The 26,130-nt window shown below is 41.2% G+C and overlaps 1 protein-coding gene across 1 annotated transcript in view; it reads right to left on the reverse strand.

The window, feature by feature from the left end:
• LOC309363089 (rho GTPase-activating protein 7-like) overlaps positions 1–21,152 on the reverse strand; it is a 95,371-nt gene extending 74,219 nt beyond the window's left edge. The window contains exon 1 of the mRNA XM_081899121.1: positions 20,934–21,152. Coding sequence (XP_081755247.1) covers positions 20,934–20,964 — 31 coding nt within the window. The 5' untranslated portion in view covers positions 20,965–21,152. The remainder of the gene's footprint in view (positions 1–20,933) is intronic.
• Positions 21,153–26,130: the final 4,978 nt, after the last annotated feature.

Below are 26,130 nucleotides of genomic sequence, written 5' to 3' on the forward strand. Positions count from 1 at the left end.
AACATACCTCCCTCCTCCACAAGGAATAACTTACTACAGGTTTGCCTGTAGCAATGTAGTATTTCTATTGATATTACATTCTCTGAACATTAATCCTTATGTTCACCTTTCCATAGTACAAGTTATAAAGCTAAGGAACTACATTTAGGAACCTTATTTAAAAACTGTTCTACCTTCATTTCAGGAATTCAAATAGCAAGTAAATCTTTTAAAAAGAAAAAGATATTCCAAGATACATTTGGAGCTTTTTTACAGGAAGTTATGCAAGCAAGAGACAACTCTACCCTACTAGCCTGTGGATTTGGGCAAAATCCTGCTATGCCTGTTAACCTAAATTTTAAGCTGCTGTAAATAGTTTTGATTTTAAACATATGCTAGTGTGCTTTAATTATCCCAAAAGAATGCATGTATGCAAATAGTTTCTTGACAAGTTTATTGGTTATCACTTATCAATAAACAATGTATTAGCCACATTGTTTTGTTTCTTTTTAATTTTACTGTATATTTACAACCATATTTGCAGCTCTTTGCAATATTATGGGTTGTCATGTATGGTGAAGCGGCAGGAAGAGGGTTCAGCAGAGTGGCTGCACTAAATGATTGCTAGAGTTTGTCATTTGAATCTATCAAGTAATTTGCATAGCAATATAAGCCCAATGAGTTACTGAGACAAATCACATAGTAATTACACATGCCAGGAGCAAAATAAAGCTACCAGTTCTGCAGTGGGATCTTTAGTATATCTGAAGTGAATGAAATAAAGTTTTTCAATTTCCAAGTAGAAAAATATAGAAATAGAAGTAGTTTGCCAAAACCATTGTTAACCTAAGTGCTATGCTTATGTCATATAATGTCCAAGATTTTTTATGAGAGTAACATTTCCACCATACAAATTTGCAACAAATTTGTTTATATATTTCAATTCTTGGATGTATGTATCAGTGCAGACTTCAGGCTTTTTTACTTGGAATAAGTGGCTTTGAAAACAGAAGGCAGCTTTAGTGATCTGCAGTAGGGGTTAACTGCTAAAAAAGGGAAGAGGCAAACTCACAAGTGTACTGCAGACTTATTGCCTGAGCCTAACCAGTTCTTCATCAGCCAGATCTTAGTGAGAGTTACATAAAGCACACAATTATCTGTCACTGTTTCAAACAGGAAGTTCTTTAAGGAAGTGAGATCTGTACAGATCAAAATGAGATGAAGCCCATCAAGCTTGATTAAAAAATAATACTATGGAAGTTGACTCAGTTGGTTGGATAGCATTGGGTTTTGCTACAAAGCCTTGATACTACTGTACCTATAATAAGTATAATATAAATCTGCACCTTTATCTTTTCATTGCACCCTCCTGCAGTCTTTTCTGTTTTTGTCTTCTGAAATTCACTGGAACTGCATCACCATAGACATGTGCTCTCAACTTTGCACCTTGTTTAGCTTCCTATACACCAAAAAAGTAACACAAATTGCCAATATCTGTCATTTCAAATATCTTGAATTTGCAAACTCTATGTCCAAATCCCGTAAGGCGTAAGCTATTCAGCAAAGTGATCTTTAACAAGATGCAGTCAGCAATACAGTGGAAAGCAAGATCTACCTGTTTACTTTTTAGTAGCAATTTATCTTCCATTTGTTTAATTCCAGTCTCCATTGTATTCTGAAGTCTGCAGAGCCTCATGATTTGGCAAGGAAATTAAACTCTGTCCTGTTTCAACCTGACTAGGCTCCGTCCCTGCCAGAGCAAAATGCAGCTAGTAAGCACAGTTGCTGCAAGTAGTTAAAGGAGCCCCGATGCTCTGCTCACTTGTGCACAGAGCATTGGGGCTATCACAACTAGGGAGGGGGAGCCTTTCTCTCCCCAGGTGAGCGGTGCAAAGTAGCCCTGAGGCTCCTGCCACTCGTGCACAAGCAGGGAGAGCATCAGGGCTGCCTCAGGTGCAGAAAGGGAACCTTCCCAATCCCCAATTGAGCTGTGCAAACAAGCTGCACTGTCCCAGCCCGCGAGTGCCTGGGTGAAACCACCTCAGCTCTCAAGCCTCGCAGGCAGAGGCTAATGCATTTCGTTTTTTCAACATCACTGTATATCGCCAAACTGAAATGTTTCGCTGGTGATGCACCGTGATGTTGAAAAGCTGATATTGCCCAGCCCTAATCCTCAACGGGATTTCAGCAGGATATCCCGGAATAACAGAAGCCTATTCCAGCTTCAGGGGATGCGGGTGGCGCTGTGGGTAAAACCTCAGCGCCTAAGACTTGCCGATCGCATGGTTGGTGGTTCGAATCCCCGCGGCAGGATGAGCTCCCGTCGTTCGGTCTCAGCGCCTGCCAACCTAGCAGTTCGAAAGCACCCCCGGGTGCAAGTAGATAAATAGGGACCACTTACCAGCGGGAAGGTAAACGGCGTTCCGTGTGCTGCGCTGGCTCGCCAGATGCAGCTTGTCACGCTGGCCACGTGACCCGGAAGTGCCTGCAGACAGTGCTGGCTCCTGGCCTATAGAGTGAGATGAGAGCACAACCCTAGAGTCTGTCAAGACTGGCCCGTACGGGCAGGGGTACCTTTACCTTTACCGTATTCCAGCTTCTGATTGGATCCCTGGGATGTCCCATTTTTGGTCCGGTGCTCTGGCACAAATCAGCTACCTTATTTCAGAGCGTCTGACCAAAATATGCTCATTTTTTGGGTATCATGCATCTTTGGGTTTTACTTTCTCTCGCATGTGAGAGAACTCAGGTCAGTGGGATTTTGCAGGATAAGAGAGATTATGCAACATGACAAGAAGTCCACATTTATTTTCACCTTCACACTAATAAAAAAATAACCACATCACAGTCACTAAGATGAACTATTCTATATAAATACAAATTTTATAATTTTACCTACATTCCATTTACTTGAAACCACATTCAGGAAAGTAAGCTCTTTATCTTTCATTGATATCCATTTATTAAAGTAAACTGTTTTAGGTTATTGTCTGGCAAGGCTTGTCATTAGGTTACTTTTTAGAACAAAAAATATTGAAAAAACTTTCATAGCTGATGCAAAGACTATAGATACATCTTCACTGGTTTACATACACAAGTATTTGGGATGTAAGGCAGCTCTTAAGATGTGCTTAATGTGCAATATAAATAAAAAGAAATAGTCAAGGTTCCTAGATATGGATGATTCAGACACAGGTTCAGAAGACTGGCCTCATGCATTTCCTAGTTTCTTTCTCCTGTCCTCCAGGGCCAGGTTTCCTCTAACCATAGCTTGCTGTGATGTTTGAATTGTAATTAGAGTGAACTTGGAAGAGGGAATTGACATGAAAAAGAGAAGAATGGAGCACGGATGTCTGGATGATCAGCACATGATGTCTGAACAGAGTCAAAACAGAAGCTGGTCACAAGGCAGACCACAAAGCTTTTCAACTAAAAATAGTGAGAAGTGGCTCTGTGCTGCATTAGCAGACACTATTCCTACGAAGGAGGAAGTGGTTCTAGTCAAGAACTACAAAACAAAAACTTTTGCTTTTAAAAGTCTCCAACAGCTATCTTGTTCTCTTATTGCCAGACTTCAGGACTTGTACGAACATGGCTTCTTCCCCAGGGTTCAGCTACTAGGAAAGAGCTGCAAATGGGCAAGCCATTTACAAGGGTATTCTTACCCAGTTTGTTGGAGACTCTGTGAGCTAAAAAAGGCCTCTAAGCTCCACAAGAAGAGACCACTGCATGTGAACACAGCAAGGGAAGAAGAAATGTTAAATCTACCACATTTGGCTCTAATATGTTTCTTAATTTGGGCACATTGTAATTTAGTAACAGAATAAAATAGGTTGACCAATTCCCATCCACTTGCATATACAGTCATACCTCTTGTTATGTTTGCTTCATGATAACTTTTTTCAGGTTGCGTCCCATGGCGACCCGGAAGTACCGGAAAGGGTTACTTTCTGGTACTTCCGGGTTTCACCTCTCACGCATGCGCAGACGCGCAAAATGACATCACGTGCATGTGCAGAAGCGGCAAATCACAACCCGCGTGTGCGCAGATGCGCAGACACGGGTTGCGTTCCTTTCAGGCTCTGGAACGGAACCCGTTCGCAACCAGAGGTACCACTGTATAATAAACTTGTAGTTTTCTCTAATAAAACTTTCAGTCACATGCCAGCTTAGAATCCATGTTGTTCACACAGTGATTTTGCACTCACTTCACAGACAAGTATTAGGCAATTAACTACCTGCTGGCCTAAAGGCTAGTTCACAAGGTCAAACACCAAAGGTTGTGAACACACTCTTATCCTTAAAGCACATGTGATGCCCATTTTCCTCCTCAAATAATTCTGGCCACTGTAGTTTACCTCTCATCGAATTGCAATTCTCAGCAATCCTTAACAAACTATTTTTTTGGGGGGGGGGGAATGTGTTTTAAAAGATGCAGTATGTACACAACGATGACATGATTGCCATATTGAGACCGGGTTTCATATTTTTACAGTATGAAACTTTTAAAATGGAATGCTTATTTTTTATTCTTCTATCTTTGGTACAGTTTTGTTTTTCCCTGTATAAAGGTGACGAACAAATTCAATACAGTGGTACCTTGGTTCTCGAACTTAATCCGTTCTGGGAGTCCATTCGACTCCTGAAACTGTTCACAAACCAAGGCACTGCTTCCGATTGGTTACAGGAGCTTCCTGCACTCAAGTGGAAGCCACTTTGGATGTTTGGCTTCTGAAAGACATTTGCAAACTGGAACACTTACTTCCAGGTCTGCGATGCTTTGGGAGCTGATTTGTTTGGGAGCCAAGCCTTTCAGGTACCAAGGTACCACTGTATAAGTCATGATCCATCACCCACCTAAGTTTGCAAAAAGGACTGTGGAGGAAGTAAGGGAGGGAGGAAAGAGGACAAAGGAATTAGTATTGCAAGGCAAAGGAATCACAGTTCAACTCACATCTAAAAAAGAGGTATCACAATTATATTTATGAGACACCTCATAAATTATCAAGACATTGTACTAAAGAAAAGAGAATAAAAATTACAATAAAACCACGCTGTAAAATAAACTTGAGATGCAACCAGCCATCAGAATTCAAGACTACAGACACATCACAGAACAAAAACAGCCATTTAAACCACCAACTGTACTACAAGACCTTAAAACCAGGTATTGGAACAGAGAAGTCTTGACCTAGTACCAAATCAGTAACAACATAGCGGCAGGCAGGCTTCCCTGCGGAAAAAAATCCCTATCTAGGGGCCCACACCGAAAGGCTCTCTTTCTACTGAGCATCTGATTAAGAGGGCCATAGGAAATGCCCTCAGTAAATGGCACAGTGCCATCCTAATACATTGCTTCTTGAAGTCTGTTGTAATAATTCTTGGACATTGATCTGTAGAATTTTACAGCAACCAGTTCAGGATTTGATTCTCATATGTGGTACAACAACAGTTGAGACCTGGGAAAGAAGAAGCAGTCAAACAGCTAACTGGCTTTCTCAGTTAAGATGATCACCAAAAATACTTTAGAAATTCTTCCTTGAAGTGTCTCATGCTGCATCTACAGTACTAATGAATGATTTCAGTAATTAGCATTTTTCATTAAGCTCTTTTAGCATGCAGATTAAGCAGGACTTATAAACCACTGCCACCCAGCAGTCTTTCCATTTTATTTCTTCAGAAATCTCTTTTAATGTAGCTCCAGTTTTCTGGCATTTGTTTGCAAGTATATTTTAAAAAGGGATTTTATCACCACTTCCCCTGATTGTGCCAAGAGACATCTTTCCCAAGTGGGCCCCTTTGTACTAAATTCCTTCAACATAGTGGAGAGTCTGCTTATTTATTCAATTTCATGTATGCACATATGAGAAGAGAAAAGGTTAGTCTCCATACTTAGAATCAGGCTGACATTTACTTTCTAAGCAAACCTGAATAAAGGGAGGACATGGGCTAGACTCCACCTGCTGTCAAGTGGCCGATTTGTAACTATAATACTGTTTTATGTCACCCCAGTCACTGAGCGGTGCGAGATTCCAGGGGTTCCAGGCACTTCCCCAGGGGTTGTTTTTCTCCTTGAAATGAGAGACAGCGGAGACTGTGATGTCTTTATGATATCTGGTTTACGTACGCATATATATATAACCTGAGCCTACGATAGACGGGCTCACAGCATTAACACTCCAAGATAGTCTTGCTTCTCCCGTAGCCACAGCCTTGGATTCTAGCACATATTAGGCATTGTTCTGTGTCCCAGCTGTCTAGCCTTCAGCCTTACTTCTAGCTTCTAGTTCACACAAGTCAACTCCCAGCTCAGGCCTTTTGTATTTCTATCTACCCGCCCATTTGTTGTCTGGCACAGAGTCGCTTCCTTTGTTACTTTAATGGCCTATACTTGGAGGGCAGTTACCACACCAGAAAGGTAGCCTGGCTATTCCAGAACTTGAATCTGGTCTGGATCCAGGAATTAGAAAGAGGTTCCGGCAAAAGCCTACCCCTCTAACTCATAGCAATACATGTGGCAATAGGCCTCTGTATAAGATATTAGAAGATTGGCTTTAATGAGCTGAGCTGATCCTGCGAATAAAAGATACCAAAAGCTTAATAGGAATATCCTGCGCTCCACTTTAGTTATTGCTAAAAGACACAACACTAATTTATTACCCCCCACCTCTTCTAGCAGTGAGCAGACTGATCAGTGTTAGAACGGGAGGCAAGCAACTTAACTGACAAGTTATGCAGCCTTCAGGTTGGTACAGAATAAATTGGAGAGACCAATGCAGCTCTTAAATATAATGAATTATACACCCCTCTAACATCACATCCAGGCAGCATGGGGTTAAGGTCTGAGAGGACCCCGATCAAAATGCCCTCTGGTGGGTCCCCACAGCCCCCCTTCACAAGTGGCATTGGCATTCTCAGGATAACTCAAAGCAAAAAACAGGCTACAGTTATGTTTAATTATTCAGTAAAAGGGAATGAGTTATGTCAGCAAGACTCAAACACTGTTAGTCTTACCTTTTGGGCAAGCAAATCAAAAGGGAACGGGAGACCCTACACAACACGAAACACAGTTCTGTAAAGTTGAATTTTGTATCACCTCAGGAAACTGTCCCCCATGTAGGTCTGGGAAGGTGCATCTGGCCCTTTGTTTACATTCTCATCACGTTCATGGCTGCTTCTCATGACCCTCCCTCCCTGGAAGTGGCAGAGAAGCATCCCCTTACTGCTAATAAGGTCAGGGCCCCTCGAGGAGGCCAACTGCTTGTACAGGAATGAGCTGCTCTTCAGAGGACCTGGCTCAGTTTGGCAGCATGGAGAAAGAGAGCGAGAGGGAAAATATCCTTGAGTTTGAAGTGAATTTTTGCTGACTGGAAAGCCACACACACACACACACACACACAGCTTCTCGGAGCACTGCAGCAAGCAAAGCTGCAACAAGTTTTGCAAAAGAGCAATACAAGCAGGACCAAATTCCCCGCTACCAAGGAAGGTAACCTACTTCTCTAAGTTCCCACTGCACCTTTTCTCAACATACACAGTTTGAAGTACACGGTTCGTTGCCTCAAGTCCCTGTTGCCTCAATAAGGATTTTGTGCCCTTCCGAACTATTCACAGCTCTCCAAATATCCTGGCTGTTCATGCTGCAAGGGTGGAGGGGGAAAAACAGAAGCAAGCTTTCAAAAAGTGCTCAGGCCAGCTCAAATCTGTTCCCTTGCCTACCACATGAATTGTGCTACTCCTGCAGAGAGCTGGACCCAGTCACAGCCAAGGAGGAGCACAACTTGATGAGTTAAGGAGGCACTCATGCAGCAAGGGCCAAGACACTGAATAGAAGGACACAGTCCACAATTTGTAGTTTAGGAGGACTAGCCAGCCAACAGAAATTTACATCCTGCTGAGTATACACTGCAGGGAGGCCGGGAGAGGATGAAAGGTGGCAGATTCCTTCCATTCTTCTCAGTTCCTTCTGCTGAATGAAGAGAGCTGGTGTCAGCAGCACAAGCAACTCAAATCGTTGCTGGAGGCAACAGGTTTTTCATGGATGCCAATGAAGCAGCATGAGATCTGAGACATGCACCCAATAATCCGTTGCAACTTGCCAGTCAGGCCAGGGCACAACCCTCACCTTGTGTACAGCCATGCAAATGCCAAGAATTACCTCCACGACATTTCAAGGGATCCTGGGTTGTGTATCTTGGATTGCCATTGTATAGTTACTTGGGTTAGGGAACTGTTCTTGGCCAGCCTTGAACTAACCCAGCACAGCCTTAAATTAAGTCCTCATCTTGATCGAGTGATAGTGTTTGAAGGGAATGGGTGTGCAAGAACAAAGTACAAGAACAAACAAATTTGTATTTCATATCAAAAACTAAACACTACAGCAATACTATTTTATTACAGTTTAAACACTTGGTTGTGTCATTTTAAATAAGCTAGAAATGCATAATATTTATACTTTTATATATTATCTTTATTAAACCAATGTCTATCAATCTAATTAAGCTATTTGAAAATAAGTATTATTCTGTACTTTAACTGACCATATAATATTGCCTTACCATTATTCTCCTCTTTACAAAGGTACAAATCTACCTTAAAAACCTCAGTAATAAATAAATAAAATGGGGTGGTGGGGTGGTGGTGAACTTATGGGAGTACAGAGATATTTGGATGACACTCTGGAACTGGGGCAAACTGTAGCCACCATGTGTCAGCTTGGCAGTAGTGCATTCACGCTCACGCTCTCTCACACACATACAAGTTAAGGGAGATCCTTCCTTAGAAGGAATGGAATTATCATCAGACAGAACTGAAGGAAAGCAGATTCAAAAGAAAAAATAGCATCAACCGTAGTGAATGTGGGAGAGCGAAAGGATTTACGTTAAAGGGCCCCCAAGGTATCCTAGTCAATATCAAGCTATTCCTGTGTTTGAAAGGTGTTTTAGCTTGATATCTCCAGCAGCGGGGAACATGTTTTACTGTGGGGCACAAAGAACAAAAGCACACACATATTCTGTTCAGATCAGGGGTGCAGCCAGGGTTTATGTTGGGGGGAGGAGGCCTTTTGTTAGCAGGGGCAGAACCTCAGTTTGCTATGTATTTTTATTTAAAAAAATTATAGGGGGGCAGTTACCCCTCCCTGCCCCCCCTTGTCTACGGACATGGTTCAGATCCTCCCAGTTCTTTAGTTAATCGCCAGTATAGTGCTAGATCAATTAGTCAGAGCAGTGAAGCTACAAATCCAAAAACAAATATTCTGCTTTTTACAGTACCATTTGATCCTGAGAGTTGTTGATCTGGCCTGAGGGGGCTGTGGGCCCCTTGGACAGGTAGATGAAGTCACCCTCCTGTCAATTATCCAACATCACATGACACCAGGTGATTGAAAATACAAGCCATGGCTGCAGAGGAAGGCTCAGGAGCATGCGCCAGCATTTTCCTTTGTAGCTGCAGCTGGAATTCCCTTTCAAACCTTCCTATGACTTGGTAGGGCTAACTAGGTCTGTGGCCAAAGGCTCCACACTTGCTGATTGAATCGGCTGGACCTCTTGATACTATAGCAAGCCGAAGAGGATGCAATCACTTAGGATATGTGCATTTTGCTAGTTAATCATCATATGCTTGATATCCATTCCTAGATAACCCTGTGTGGTTCAGAGGGGATAAATCCTCGTGTGAAAAATAGTATTTCCTAGACTTCACATGCAGGAGTGTTTGACTTGCCACAAGAGACCATTTGCCTTGCAATGATTAGTAAGAATAGCGCCACTGGGTTGCCAAAAAAGATGGCGCGTGCTTCGTTTCATGTGCTGCAATAGGAAAACTGAGGTAAGGAACATGTGATTTCAGCCGCATGATCATTCAATAATTTTCATTATGAAATGGAGATTCCTTCTTTTAATTCTACCTTCCCTTGTAACTAGAAAGCTCTTTGTTTTGCAGTTTCTATCATGGCAACTGATTGCATTTATAACCCATCAAGCCCTTAGCAGATATGCTACAAATCTTAGGGCTGGTTTAACTCATTTGGTGTGCTAACGTCTCTGGGGGCCAAAACAGCAACTGTTTCAACAGTTAGAGATAAAATATCCACATTCCAAAATACAGAACAGACTTAAAGCTAGAGATAGGGAGAAACGTCTACAACAAAGGGGCAGGGGTGACCACAGCTCAGTAGCAGAACATTTGCTTTGCAAGCAGAAGGTCTTGAGTCCATCTCCATTTAAAAGGAACAGGTGCAGGTGAGGAGCAAGATCTTGCCCAAGACCCTGGAGAGCCACTGCCAGCGAGTGCTGGGTTAGATCATGTATGGCATGACGTAAAGCAGCTTCCTATGTTCCTATTTGTTCCTATGGAGCAAATCAAAGGGTAAACATCAAGGTCTAATGCCATCAAGTTCTTTCCATGAAACTGCCTGGGTTACAAGTAGGTCTTTTCAAAAAACAAAACCACTCGGAATATACAGTAGCTTCAAAACAGTCAGTGATTACTAGATGGGAAATACCAGTTTCCACACGTCACAGGGTGTACAGTGGTGCCTCGCAAGACGAAATTAATCTGTTCCGCGAGTCTCTTCATCTTGCGGTTTTTTCGTCTTGCGAAGCACGGCTATTAGCGGCTTAGCGGCTATTAACGGCTTTAAGAAAAAGGGAAAAAACTCGCAAGACGTTTCGTCTTGCGAAGCAAGCCCATAGGGAAATTTGTCTAGCGAAGCGACGCAAAAACTGAAAAACCCTTTCGTCTTGCGTGTTTTTCATTTTGCGAGGCATACGTCTTGCGGGGCACCACTGTATGTAAAATATATATGTGGGCAGAAAGAGTGGCCAGGAGGCACAGATTAGCAAATTCACAATAGAATTTGCAGCTCTGTTGGCTTCTGAAGGCCAGAGTGGAAGGGGGGCACTTGTTCCACCCCCAATTTTTTTTGCTGTTGCACTCCAGGCTGGGACAGTAATGGGATCCAAACTGGCTCCCTCTCAGATGGATAAGGAAGCTGTGGACCTGGTGAATCCATGACTGGCTCTGCTCCTTCCTCACCCCAGTAACATCCTGTTTCAGAATATAAGCAAGCTACTGTCAGCAGGCACACTGCTGCTGGTGGGAGCTTCTCCACTTTATGTTCTTTCAGCAGCTGCAGCAGGGACCTCCACAGTGACAAAGCCTCCTACTGGAGGAGCCCGACAGAGGGACACATCTCCTAATCCTAACCCTAATCCAGCAGCACTGAGCATGGGGGAAAGGATCGCACTGCAAGTTATTCTATTTTGCAGCATGTACAGTTTGAACTTGCCAGTTAGGCTTGCAATATGAGGAAAACGTAACCTTGCTCTGCTATCTTGGTTTCCTGAATCTAAAAGCAAGCATTTCTAATATAGAGTTGCATCAAGCCATTTCAAGCATGAGAACAAGAACTGATTGTTCACTTAATTTTTAGCACATTTCCTGTTGTCTCGCAGATCTGGCCAAGAATTCTCAGTCCGCAGAAGAGATAACAAAACAAACTCTTTCTGGGTCAATAATAACGTTGTCTCCACTCAATGATCCTGAGGACTGGGGTAGGATTAATTTGATATATCTAAAGAAAATACCAATCCATGTGTACATGTGTATTCTTAACAGTGCCAAGATACCATGGCCTGTCTCAATATTATACTGAGTCCAAGGCACTTGACACTTTTTACTGTCATCAGGCAGTAAAAAGAGCAAGCATTGGTCAGTATCAAGAACAGTTTTATGGATGCCGCTTTGAGGGCTACTACTGAAGCAGGAAGTAAAAATAAAGGCTGTAATCCAGCGCAAAATCACATAGCTGAAGTCAATGGGATTTAAAGTAAGCATATTATTTCAAAAATACAATATGGCATTCCTTTTTTGTAAACCTACGAACCCATGTTATCAACTGACTCAAGAAATGGAAATTAACACCCAAAACCTCATGGCTGTGGCACAATAGCCACAGCCTCCCTCCTTTGGTTTCAAGCACCAAGAACTCGTATAGCCTAAGTGAATATAAGCAACAGCTCTTATAGACTGCTGGGGCCCCAAACCACATACACTGTCCCAGGCCTAGGGAATCCTGTTGGCATCCTTGTTCAGACAGCTCTTTCCTACCATTTCAAATTTAACAGGACAAGGAAGTACAATGGTACTTCGGGTTAAGAACTTAATTCCATTCTTAACCTGAAATGGTTCTTAACCTCAGGCGTGCTTTCGCTAATGGGGCCTCCTGCTGCCGCTGCGCTGTTGGCGCGCGATGTCCGTTCTTTTCCTGGGGCAAAATTCTTAACCTGGAGCAACCACTTCCTGGTTAGCAGAGTTTGTAACCCGAAGAGTCTGTAGCACCAGGTACCACTGTACTGTATATTGATCCAAAAGCCATATTTACACAACACAACAAGGTACTGCGGTGGAAAAGGAATGTGAGAAATTGGAATAGAAGTGCTAGCACTATACCCAGGAAAACTATTGCAGTAAGCCCCACGTCTGAATGCAGCCTTATTGTGATTTAGCAGCATTGACAAACCACTAAAATTCCTGCACCTAAAGGAGGCACATTTGGTCTTGCATCTATCTATCTGAGCATTTGAGACAGATTTCCAGGAGCCGTTCATGCTAACCAATAGCTAAATCTAGTATCTGTCTCTTTCTAATATAAAACTTCAGAAATCTAACAGAGGCAAAGTCAAACAACATATGGTTTTCATTTAACTCCCTCCTTCCTGCCTCCCACATCTCAGGATCAGAACACCCCACCCACTGGGAATAAGATCAGCCCCTGTTGTTTTATCATCAGGAAATGCTTAGAGTTGAGAGTTATTGAATGAGAAAAAAAATCCCCACCACCCAGGGTTACTGTGTTTTAGAGAGTATTTTATACTGATTACATATGTTTATACTATGTAACTGCCAGAAATTACCAACTTTGAACATTTCCTAGCCCAGCCCTGGGTTCTTCACTGCTCTTCTCTCCCATTCTTTAGTTTCACCTTCTTCTCCTACTATATCTGTAAAGTACCCGATGAAATAATGAGGCCAATGCAGGCAGAAAGCTACCTAAGAATTAGCTAAAGGAAAACCAGGTGTTAAAGAAACATTAAGCCTTAACAGAAGCATTGCAGTGAGGTGCTACAAGTTAATTAACTTGATTGTTAGAATTTCCAGTGTGGGACACTCTCAGATCAAATAGCATAGACATCAATGGTTGAGAATTTTTGTGTTTGTTAAAATTATTCAGCATTCCATGGCTTGAAGAAGCACAATTAACACCACACACCAACAACCCTCCCTCCCTCCCTTTAGACTTACATCTATTCTCTCTTCAAATCGCACCATTCAAAAATTCACTCAAAGCAACTTCTAAACATTTTTGGATGACTTCACCAAAATATCAGGCAAAGGAGCCTCCCCCCTTTTCTGTTTTCTTCCTTCAGCTGCAGTAGCTGATTTTTAACAAGCTCCACCTGTGTGATAGAATGCCTCTCCATTTAGCAAACCACATAGCTGCCATTCAGGTGTGGAAATCTCAGCGTTATGGTAAATGTTAAATACATTTCCTAAGAATAAGCTAATTATTGGTAGTATTGCACATGCGTTCCCAGCCTAGATATTGTAATCACACAATGACCAAAACATTAATTAGTTTCTTTCCCAAAGCATTTTCTCTAGAATATGACTCACTTTGGCAGATTAACAAATCTTCATCTCAGTTGTTTCCACTGGTGTAATCCAGTTTTGAAACAGCAGAGATCCATTCTGCTCTGTCCAATTCTGTTCCACTTTTCCTCCACCACCAGCAACAGAGATGATAACTAGGAATGCAGAAAGCAAAAAGAGGCAGTACAGAGAGTACTCACCTTCTACTTCTAAGATGTAATAGTATGGAAGGTCTTCATCTCACAGCTTCTTAGGAAAGAAGCCCAAAGCAAATTGAGAAAATGGCTCTGGAAGCCAATTTAAACAAAGACAATATTCCAAGAGATCTGGGTGATTAGTTGTGTAACCTAATTAAACAGGTGGTGTTTAAAATGGCAGTCTCTGGGGTATTTAGAAATGTGTTTCTTAAAGAGCTCCCAGAGGTTAAGGCTGCCTGAAACTACCGTAACTAAGATGCTCTATCTGTCTCTTTAAAGAGCTCAGATAAGCACCACCTTCAAGCACTGCGCTGGGCAATAGATATTGGTCATAATATAGAAATGCATGCATAGGAACGTTTATGGTACATGGATATAAAATTTACAGCATGCTATAGTTTAAGAGAAAACTATATGAAAATGTTATATAGATGGTACCTAACATCTAGTAGATTGGCAAAAATATACAAATCCAAATTGAATATGTGCTGGAAATGTAAAGAGAAAGAAGGTACTTTTTTCATATGTGGTGGTCTTGTAATAAGGTTAAAGCTTACTGAGAAATGATATATAATGAATTGAAAAAGATGTTTAAGATAACATTTATTTTAAAAAACCCCAGAAACTTTTCTTTTGGGAATCATGAGATCAGAACTACCTAAACATTATAGAAATGCATTTATATATGAAACCACAGCTTCAAGAATGTTATTTGCCCAGAAATAGAAGGAAGAAGAGGTCCTGACGAAAAAAGAATGGATACAGAAGTTAATGGACTACGCAGAAATGGTGAAACTTACCGGGAGAATAAGAAATCAAGATAACAATTTTTAAAGAAAGGCATGGAAATGGTTTATTATTTACAAACAAACTGTAAACAGATTAAGACATTGGCAGGAATCAGAATTAATGTAAAAACCTGCAGTTTCAAAATATATATGGATACATACAGGAATATATAAAAGAATATGTTGAGATAATTTGGAATATGCAGGAAGATGAAAAGAAATGTAAAGAATCACAGAAAGAAGGGGAAGGGAGTCGGAGTTTGAAATGTTAAAAATCTGATTGAATAATTGTAATACACATAAATGAAAATTATAAATAAACAAAAATGAAATCAAGCACTGCATTCACATGACAATTTATTCCATTTTCACATTTCCCTGTTAATTTCTACATTCTATTTGAGCTTTCACACAATGTAAAAGCCACTTCCAGAACTATATGGGAATATAGCACAAGTTTAGCACTCATTTCCATATTATCTGCAAATAGATTATTAATGGAAGCAAAGAACACAGAAATGAGCATTAAACCTGCAGTGTATTCCACTGTTGTTCCAGTAATGGCTTTTACATCACGTGAAAGAGGAACATAACAGTTAGGGTCTTTATGAGCTTTTAAAGTAGCAGGCACAATCTCAACTTTAGTGGCTAGCAACCCTATTGGTGAAGAGAGAGGTGTTTCAGATGAAATTCTGAATCCGATTTATATGCTAATTTTCACTGCACCCCTGATATTAATGTAATTGTTAGGTGGGGATTGAAAGCATATTCTCCAGAACATTACAAAGAATACCACTTAGAGCTCAGCTGAATGCATGATTGCTCAGAAGTAAGCCCTGCTTATTTCAGGATTGCACGGGCTTTCAGCCTTAACTGTCCTTCTTAAGTGATTGTGCGTGTAAAAAATGCATCTTTAAAAAATGCATTAGTTGCTTCAGATAACCTAAATACCAAGTTGTACATCAAGTATGGGCTATCCAAATGTGTATTCTATACAATGGATCAGCTCATGGCTAGAAGGAAAAAGGCATCCACAAACGTTTAAGTCCACTGATACTAATATCAATGCTCATGACACACTATGAAGCACAAAGGGCAAGTTCCTGTCCTGAGAAATGTTACAGTTAAAGAACCAAACTGGAAGAGATGCTAAGCACATCATCATTTGAAACTATGCTTAAAAACACTAACTGCATGTAATTTTTTTTGGAAGTGCAGCATGCAAGGAGGAGAGCTTTCACAATTCCTTTCCTGAATACCTGAAGGAGCGTCTCCACCCCCATCGTTCTGCCCAGACACTGAGGTCCAGCGCCGAGGGCCTTCTGGCGGTTCCCTCATTGCGAGAAGCAAAGCTACAGGGAACCAGGCAGAGGGCCTTCTCAGTAGTGGTGCCTGCCCTGTGGAACGCCCTCCCATCAGATGTCAAAGAGATAAACAACCACCTGACATTCAGAAGACATCTGTTCAGGGAAGTTTTTAATGTGTGACATCTTAGTGTATTTTTGGTCTCTGTGGAAGCCGCCCACGGTGGCTGGGAAAACCCAGCCAGATGGGCGGGGTACAAATAATAAATTATTATTATTATTCCTGGTCCCGATCTCAACAAAAAACACCCTTATTAGCTTGATGGAGAAAAGCTCCCAGGCCCCTGCAGGGGAGACTTTTGTTATAATTGCATAACAAACTTGCTTTGCTGCTTATGGATGTGATCCAGGTAAAGGTAACCCTATTAGTATTCTTAATTAAAAGTCAATAGGACCTTCTATTGGGGGAAGGGCTACAAGTCAGGGATAGAATATCTGCTTTCCATGCAGAAAGACCTCAGGTTCAATCTCCAGGTAGGACTGAGAAAAGTCTCTGGTCTGAAACCTTGGAGAGCTGCTGGTAGTCAGTGTAGCCAATACTAAACTTGATGGGCCAATGGTCTGCTTCTGCTTCCTATGTTCCAACATACTTAATCCTTTCCCATTTAAACCAGTGGGATGGAAAACTGCGTCACTTTGGATCAATTCTATTGTCATGGGACATGGAGGAATGCTGAGACTGATATTACCTAGAAACTTTCTGGATGCTTTCTTGGCTTCTGTACACCATGAAAAACTTCAATAAAATTATTATGATTATAGTAGAATTTTTTTATATAAATTTAATGAAGTGTCCTATACATTCTGACCATTCTCTAGGCACTCTGCACACATGCTAAAATTAATCAATGAAATTAAAACGTGAAATGTTTTCAGTAATGGGGAAACCCAGGGAATCCATTTCAACTTCAAGTTCAATACTAGGCATGTGAAAGTAAGCCCCACTGAATTCAACAGGACTTACTGTACTTCTGAGTACATAGACTTGCACTCTTAACAATTCATTTGGCAGTAAGAGGCAAATGGAGGAAGAAAAATTAATTAAAACACACACGGTTACATTTGAAATGATATCTTTTAAATAAACAAGTAAGATTTTTCTGAGTTTGATGGAGAGATTTAACAGAAATGCTGGGGTTTTCTTTTCCATGGGAAGCCTCTCTCAAATCCAGGAAGTTTTGACTGTAGAACAAACTGATCCCCCAGTTTTCACAGCCAACACTTTAAGTACAAGATAACACTTTCAAATGAAAGTAAAATCTAACATGTTGCTGTGGTTACAGGAAGTTTCCTACATCAGTGCTGTGATAAGGGTGTATGTGTGTGTGTGTGTGTGTGTGTGTGTGTGTGTGTGTGTGTGTGTGTGTGTTGCACAACAAATGTTGATTTCTTGAATAAGACATCTCATACATTTGGCTTTAGTTCACCCTTGGCACTATTCCAGAATGAACGGAGAGAAGACATAGATTTTCCGCAAGCTACAGTTCCAAGACCTTTTGCTCTTCAGCTGGAGCTCTTGGCAGCACTACTGCTAGCTCAGCTTCAAAAGGGGGAACATGACTTATCTGCAGCAGTTTTGGGGAAGACCACAAGGACCAAATGCAAAGGACATGTGGCCTCTGTAGGGGACCTTATTCTAAGGCCCTAAACCTCTAACCCACAACTATCCTTTCTCATTCTCTCACCCCCACACCCCCAAAGTGCCTCAGTTCTGCAATTATTGCTTTCATATGCAAGTAACAATAGAGGTACAAAGACCATCTCTGCAAACAAGAGAGCAGGTCCCAAATAATTACAGGAGAGCTCCACAGTTTTACTGTGGCTTTCTGATACAGAGCACTTCATATAATAATAATTCCGTAACTAAGATGAGACTTAGAAGCTATGCTACTATTACTTATGAGGTATCATTCATTTTTATTTATAAGATTTATAAATAAATACACCCACACCATACATTTAAAGCACATGGCTTCCACCGAAGAAGCTGGGAACTGGAGTTATGTGTGCTAAGAATTGCGGTTCTCTTGGGGTTAAGCTACAGCTCCCAGATTCTTTAACTGTTAAAGTGGTCTACATGTGCTTTAAATGTGTGGTGTGGAGGTGTCTAGCTCACCTTTTAGCCCACACAGCACTATGGTGGCTCACAATAAAATAAGAGATTCTATTAAAGAAAGGTGGTATTCAACGAATGCATCCCATCCATGCAAGGATTTGCAATTGTGCAACTGAACACTCCCCTCATGAACCACACATTCTCCTCAGATATTCTGGAGGGTTGGGGGAACCCCTAGAATAGATTTAGGAGGTGCATGGAGAAAATTCTGTCGCATAAGTTTAAATCCTTGCACTAACAAGGCAGTGTTATTTGGATACTGCCCAAGACAAGGCCATAAAACAACCGATTTAAAATAAAATGAATTTAGAGGTGGCAGAAAGCAACCCAACAATGCAGAAAGTAATCAGTCGACTCAGATGAAATGGCTGCCTAAACAAAAAGGTATTAGAAAGCTATAAAAATATTCTGGGGGATGGAATTCAGCAACCTAGGTGCTGAGCTGAAGAGCAGCCTCTTTTGTATCAATGCACCTCAGATAAAGGCAGGGCATTGGGGAGGATCTCTCCAGGTTATTTCAGAGTTCAGGCAGGCTGATATCATGGGGCAGGGGCAGCCTTTGCCTACCAATCTGCAGAAACACAGTCCCAAAAAAGATCCCCAAGATTATTTAGCAGTAAAATGCACTTCCAAGTGCCTTTCTCCAACAACAGCGTTCCTTAGTTTCTGTGTTTGCGCAATTGGGATTAACCAGGAATTCCTTTCTAGATTTTAAATATTCAGTAAGAGGAGATGAACAGATGGGTTTATAAGCAATGGCCCTCTTTGCTACAACTGTTCCAGAAAGGAATGAGGAGGAGTCTTGGGTGAAGGGAGTTAAACGCAGATAGGAATCTGATTTGGTTACTGAACGGCTAAGAATGAGGTTGAAGATTAAATGCAGTTAGTCATTTCTGTATCATCTAACATTAAAACTGTTATTGTGTACACTGTCCAAGCAGTAACAAACTAAAAAATGTACTATGTGACACTACCCATGTGCCAAACAAGAGTTTCCAAATATTCTGTATTGTTTAACTAATTTTTCACACTTCTTTTGGCAGTATGGCATTGTTTGAATTGGCAAGATACGTAGTCGTGATTAGTGCTTGTTCCCAGAATGCAAAAGAGTGGGCCTCTGGCTCTTACTGTGAATCTTTGCTCCCACCCTCTGAGACCCAAACTGGTCTCTCTGTGGATGATCAGCTATCCAAGTAGCTGGCAACAACAACTCCAGTGAGGAATTAGAATGTGAAGCAGTAGGCAGAAGAAGCAGGTGAATTTACTGGAGATAACTTTTAGAGAAAGAAACTCCCTGTATCAGCCAGCCTGTGATTTGAGAGCTGCTGGAAAGGTCTTGCTAGTAGTGCCATCTGTAAGCAAAGCTCAAGAAGCAGTAACTTGACAGTGGGCCTTCTCAGCTAGGGCACACCACTCCTCTTGGTATACAGCTGGCAGAAACCCTGCTTTGTTTCAAGAGGCCTTTGATAGTCAATATGCTAGGACCACAGAATGTAGATAACTGAATTTATTTTCACATTTGATGGTTTTGTATTTATTGTTGTAACCCACTCTTGAAGCCTAGGGGCAAAACGCATACAAATAATAGTAACAACATCATTAGCCAGAGATTTATGTCAAGGTTTATACAGTACACTGACATAAATCCAATATTCTTATGGTACTCATGCACCCTGTTTTTCGAAGGAAAGGAAGATAACTTAAACCATGTACACAGCTCCTGTAGTGCAAATTTCATTAACCAGGATGCATCTGATACAACTTGTTTAAGTAGTTGTTTGCATGCCCCTTCTACATGGGTGAGAATAAGACATGGATACTTACAAGAGGAAAAATGATTACATGTGCTTTCGCTGGAGGATCAGAAAACAGTGATCTCTGTACTCCCTCTACTGGCTTGCTTAGTTCATGTCTTCCCGCATGTTTTCTCAGTTTTATTTTTTAATCCTGCTGTCCCACCTTCTGTGATGGAACTCCAAGTAGCATGCATGAAATCTTTTTTTTGGGGGGGGGGAGGAGTCTTTCTCTGTACACCCTCTGCTGGCTTGCTTAGCTCATGATTTCACACAATTGCTTTAATTTGTATACAGTGGTACCTTGGTTTACGACCTTAATCCGTTCTGGAAGTCCGTTCTTAAACCAAGGCCTTCTTAAACCAAGGCATGCTTTTCCATAGCAGCACGGGACACAATTTACAAATGGAACACACTCAACAGGAAGCGGAACATGTTCTGCTTCCAAGGCAAAGTTCACAAACCGAAACACCTACTTCCGGGTTTGCAGCGTCCTTAATCCAAATTGTTCACAAACTAAGCTGTTCTTTAACCAAGGTACCACTGTATTATAAACGACTTCCAACTTTTTTGAGAGATACATATAAATGCTTTCAATAATTCACACCACAAGCCTAACTATGTCTACTCAGAAGTAAACCCCACTGAATTCAGTGGGGCTTACTCCCAGGTAAATTGGGTTAAGATTGCTGCCTAAATCCGTTAAGAAAACATTAGAACAATTCTAATTCAATTTCTAATAAGGAAATGTGACCATTACTGGCATAGAAATCAGCCCCTCCTGACTGGATATCTCTGGCCAAGATGGACATGACTCTAAAATGTATAGGCCACAAAGATAAATGAGGAGGGAATTGAGGCAAGAAAGTAAACAAAGTGCTGATAGAAATCCCCCCTGTACTGACCCTGCTTTAATGGTGGCATCCAAATTGTCACAGATGGAAACAATTTTACATGCAAGTTGCCTTGTAATAAATGACATGGTAGCATGCAAATAACCCAGTACCTGAATGAAAGGCTTGCACTAGCTGCTCCTGACTTACCTGATCGCAGCTGAAGAAACGTCCTGCCCATGTTTCTTCCCTGTCTCCTTCCACTCCATTTTAGAACATACGGGGGTCTGAGCCTCTAAAACAGCATTACTTTAATTCCTAGTTATTTCAATGGGTTTTGTTGTTGTTGTTTTAATTGGAAGGTAGGCAGTCATGCTGCTTTTGAAATGGGAGCCACACTTTGCTCCCACCTGTGCAGGCCGTGTTTACCCAAAATGCAATGCTTCAGCCTATAGATCTATGAACACTGTAAATTTAGTAGATGTAAAGGCTAAGTTTCATAGATCTATAGGCAGCGTGGATAAATTAAGACTATTAAAAAAATATGGCAATTATCTGGCCACTGCTCAAATGCTGTCCAGAGGGCTGGGAGGGAGTGGCAGTGGTGGTCATGCTGCTATAGAGGCAGCAGATGAAAAAAAAATCCTCTGTGGTTTTGGCCATGGGGTGGTGGTATCAACAGCAGTGTGCCAATGGCCCCCAGAAGTGTGGTGCCAGCCCTGTATGAATGAAGCAAAGCAATCTCTACACTGTATGGAATTAATGCTGTGGCTCAAACCTATTGTTCTGAGCTTGTGTATCAATTACAACAACATTCTGAAGGTCACGCTTCTGTCTTGTTGTCTTATGCTTAACTATGAACAAATTACAAGCAGAGCTAATGGTAAATTAAGCTTTATTCTTGATGAGGCCCAGAAGACTTGACTACATAGAGAAGAAAACCATCTTCTCCAGCCAGGCCACACCTCTTGAGTCAACTCTCCAAGAGCTGGCCTCCTGGGTCATATAGCTTTTTATTTTAAAGGGACCACGTGACAGATATTTAATGGATAGCACATACATTACAGCCTCTCTTTGTCCTTCTACTTTATTACATTTCTGTCTCACCATTCTTCCCAGGAGCTCAGGGCAGCTTATTGGTTCTTTTATTTTATGACCTCACACGTTAAATAATAGACCATGAGATGAAGCTGGATGTTCACCCGCCCACGTCCTCAAAACACAATACATTGTGCATCCCTAGAACTGTGCTCCGAAGGATTGGGAAACTTTCTGTAGAAGACTGGAGGGGGCGGGGCACACACAGGATGTAGGGGAAGGAAAGAAGTACTAGCAGAAGTCGGCTTGCACCAGTTTGGAGTTCACCCTGTTAACATGCTAGTTATGGTACACAGATCTTGTACACCTGAGCGCACAGTCACCAAGACATAGAAAATTTGCATATTAAATAAATAAATGAAAAAATAAAAGCAGGCATTACTTGTAGAAGCTGGCATTACTAAGCAGCGAGTCTGTATAGTTTTAATTGCCAGGAGGAAGGAGAGCAGAGACACCTTTTTGAATAACATGAAAGTGAACTGGGACAAAGAAAATAGTAGAGTGTGATAACACTTGTTTGAAGATTTAGGATTAAAACAGAACAAGACAGTAGAGTGGTTTGAAACCAAATGCCATGAAGAACATTTAAACTGATCACGCAGAAAAGTCCTCTGTGATAATAAGGCAAATTAGGACCCTTTACAGTAGCATTTAAGAGGAAACAGCTGCCTGAGGAAGCAGTTCATTTTTTTGAAGTGAAAGATGATTTTTTTTATTTTTTATTATATAAATTCCTTTTGGCTTAGGTCCCATAGTTTCACTGTAAAAATAGTTTCACTGTAAAATAACCCATACATTATGTGGTGTATTGATTCTTAGATTCTAATGCAGGCTGAAATTGGCTTTCATAGGATGATGTACACTTAAGCTGCACAGTATTTCTTACAATGAAGTAATCCCTTTGGTGGGGACTTTATGAAATTTTAACAATGCAATTCTTTAATATCTACTCAGAAGCAAGGGCCATTAAACTTGGTGGGCCTATTTCCAAGTAAGTGTGCAAATTGGACTGCAGCCTAATTGTTATTAAAACTGTATTGTGAAACCACTGTTCAACTGTATTTCAATTGCAGGTTATGCATTTGCTTACAAGGTGTATTTCTGTGCTGGCTAATCATCTTTCTCTAAGTACCTTTCTCGTCTTCTCTGGATAGCTACAATGTCAGGTTGATAATGGCAGACAGTCCCTAGTAAGAGTTGGGTTGCTACTCTAGGCTGAAGATGATCTGAAAAGGTCTGTGGGCAGCTGCATTTCTCACATATTTTTGCAACTGGTACAAAGCTGATTTTGCAGGACTTTGGACCAAGAGGGCAAAAGTGTTAACCTAATCAGTCACAGCACTGCGTAACTAATCAAATTTGACCATGTGATGTCACACAGATCAAACAAAGCAATTCAAAATGAAGGCAATACAAAACAGGAACTCTGTATCACCATTCTGAATTGACTTAATTCCCCCACCATGACATCACAGCATGACTAAATCTGATTGGCTTAATAAAGCCTTGGCACCCTCCTACTGACTACTTTTAACGTCATGCTGAAACAGTGACAGAAAGCATACAGGTAGTTCATTTGCAGATAAGAATGGCTTTAAACAGCCACAAAATAAATAAATAAATAGATTTAACAATCTTGTAGGGTGGGGATAATGCTGCCTCATCTGCACAGCCATCAAAACAGATAGGAGGAGTGATGGTGGCAGAGCTCCCTGCCATGGGAAGCTTTGGCAAGCCAAGACTATTAGAATTAAACTTCAGTTGAAGGCTTATAGGCTCTAGTTCTTAAAGAGGGACCGTTGAATTGCATCATGAATGTTAAAGTTAAAGATGGTGATACCTATGATGTAAACGCAAAGAAATCTGAATATATGTCTTTTAAAATTGGCTCCCTGCAAAGCTTTCCAGATTTCTCCTGGTATTATTTAAAACTAGCACTGTTTCAGCAGTGACTTCATCTGTGTCTGGATTGCCTTACTATAATTCTTTTTCAGCACCATGAACCTCTTTGAAAAAATGCTGACTGCATGGAACATTATGCATATATTTTGACTTTTATTTTTTTAAGTTTTATTTCCTAGAAATCCATAAACTAATCCTCATATTCAAGCTGAGTAACACCTAGCCAAGATACATATCCAAAATAAAAGGCATTTGTTAATCAAAATATAATGAATGATCAAGCAGTTTCACCTCAGATTGTAGTCCAACCCTCAATGGAACTTAGTTCTGAGTATATTCACATATGAATGCACTGCATGGAAAGCCTTGTAGCCAGCCTAATATCTGAAAAGCAACTGACATCAATAGGATGTCATCATATGTCAGAATGGAAAATATTCCCAAGGTGCAGTAATAAGATCCTAAAAACATTGGACCACCAGTTAGATTTGTAGCAGTGCTGTGTTGTTCTGAATGTAAAGTTGTTAGGTCTGATCACGTGTTCTGCTTCTCTCGAATGGGCAAACAGGAATTTACTGTTCCTGATCTGTCAATTGTGCTGATCACTCCCATACCCACCCTTTTTGGTGTTAATCAATCCAGTCTTGAATCACTGGATATTCCAGAAAAATGCTTCATTCATAATGTGCAAAGAACTTGGTTGAGTCATGAGTGGACACTGTGTTTTGAAGGACCAAAATAAAACTTTAACGAATAAAGGCACTGAGGGAAACGGAACCTTTTCCCCTCATGGCATTCCTTTATCCCAGGTACTTTTCTACCACCATAGCTAATTTCTGCTGTTCTTGGGGAATGTGTGTGTGTGTACGCACACTAGGGCACTTGACCACAGGGATGTTGGGGGGGGGGGCGAGGGGGAACAGAGTAGGGTTCACCTTCCAATGCACCGCTTTTGGTATTGGAGTTACAAAGTGGTGTGTAGGGATGAAAATGTAGTGAACATAGCAGATATTAACAAATCAATGTGGCTCCTGCTACATTATTACTTCAACCCTGAAAAACACCTATAGTCACCCTGGACTACTGGATGTCTCATATGACATAGCGTTGTATGTAGGTCAGAAACTCCACTGGGCTGTCAAAAAGGAGATCTAAGGCTAGCATGAGCTAAAAGTAATTCAATAAAAGTAGTTCCAACCTAAAAAATTAACCAGCCCCAATGTGTCATTCCCATTCCAAAAAAAGAAAGGAAAAATTTGGTTTCTGTACTTCTGGGTTAGCACAAGTAGATACATTGTCACTCAGCCTGTCTCATGCACTGTGACATAGGTCTCTGAGTCTGGACTCTGTAACTGAATGTCATATGCCTGCTTTTCTGGTCAATTTGGAGGAAAACATTATTGGTCTTCAGCCATCACCATATATCACCACTCCCTCCAGTTTGAGGCCATACCAATGGTTTACAACCTTCATAGAATCAGTATTGGCCCCTAACATTTTAATATGATATTTAGAATTGGAGAGAGAAGCATTAGGTGAAAGCCTTTTTGTTTCAATGCATAAAGAGACTATTTAGTATGCATCTGTCTCTCTTGCCTATTTATTTAACAACAGATAGAGGGAGAATGCATACAGGAAATACAATAGCCATGACTGGTAGGCACCCTTTGTATGTACGGAAGTTTCAGCTTCTTGTTGTTTTTAAGTAAGCTAGTAAGTCAGAAGCAGACTTGAAGCACTCATTTTGATTACTTTGGCAAGGAGAGGCTTTGTTTGGGTTGGGGCAGATGTCCAAGGCTGACTCAGTTTTATATGCTTTCTTTCAAGCGTGATGCGAGGGACTTCAGGTCATCTTTGTGCACTCCGTTTTGTAGCTGGAGTCTTATTTCTACCTATTTATTTTCTTCATGTTGATTTAAGTGATCAAATCATGCCTGCCTTGTTAAATTTGCACTGGTTGCCAGGTTGTTTCCGGGGTAAACCCAAGATGCTTGTGTTACCCTTAAAGCTCTAAATCAGGGGTCAGCAATGTTTACCTCGCCTGGGCTGGTTCACTCCCTCTGTGAGATCCCTCTGTGGGTCAGATTGTGCAAGCGCCCAAGATTCCAGTGTCTGCGTCTGTGCAGACATGATTTTCAGCGCCAGAGAAGTGAGTCCCCACACTGTGCCGGTTTAGCGCAGTGAGCGGCTCGGTTTGGGGGCCAGTTAAAGAACCCCTGTGGGCCACTTGTGGCCCATGGGCCTTAGGTTGCCTACCCCTGCTCTAAATGGCTTGGGACCTGTGTATATTAAGCAACACCTTCTTCCATATGTTCATCCACATATGCTTTGTCCACTATTGGATGTGCTACAATGAATTCCGTGAACTGTGTAGCTAGATGGGCAGCTACCAGAGGCGCTCACTCAA

This window comes from Podarcis melisellensis, assembly GCF_964234715.1.
Source record: "Podarcis melisellensis genome assembly, chromosome: 2".
Lineage (NCBI taxonomy): Eukaryota > Metazoa > Chordata > Lepidosauria > Squamata > Lacertidae > Podarcis > Podarcis melisellensis.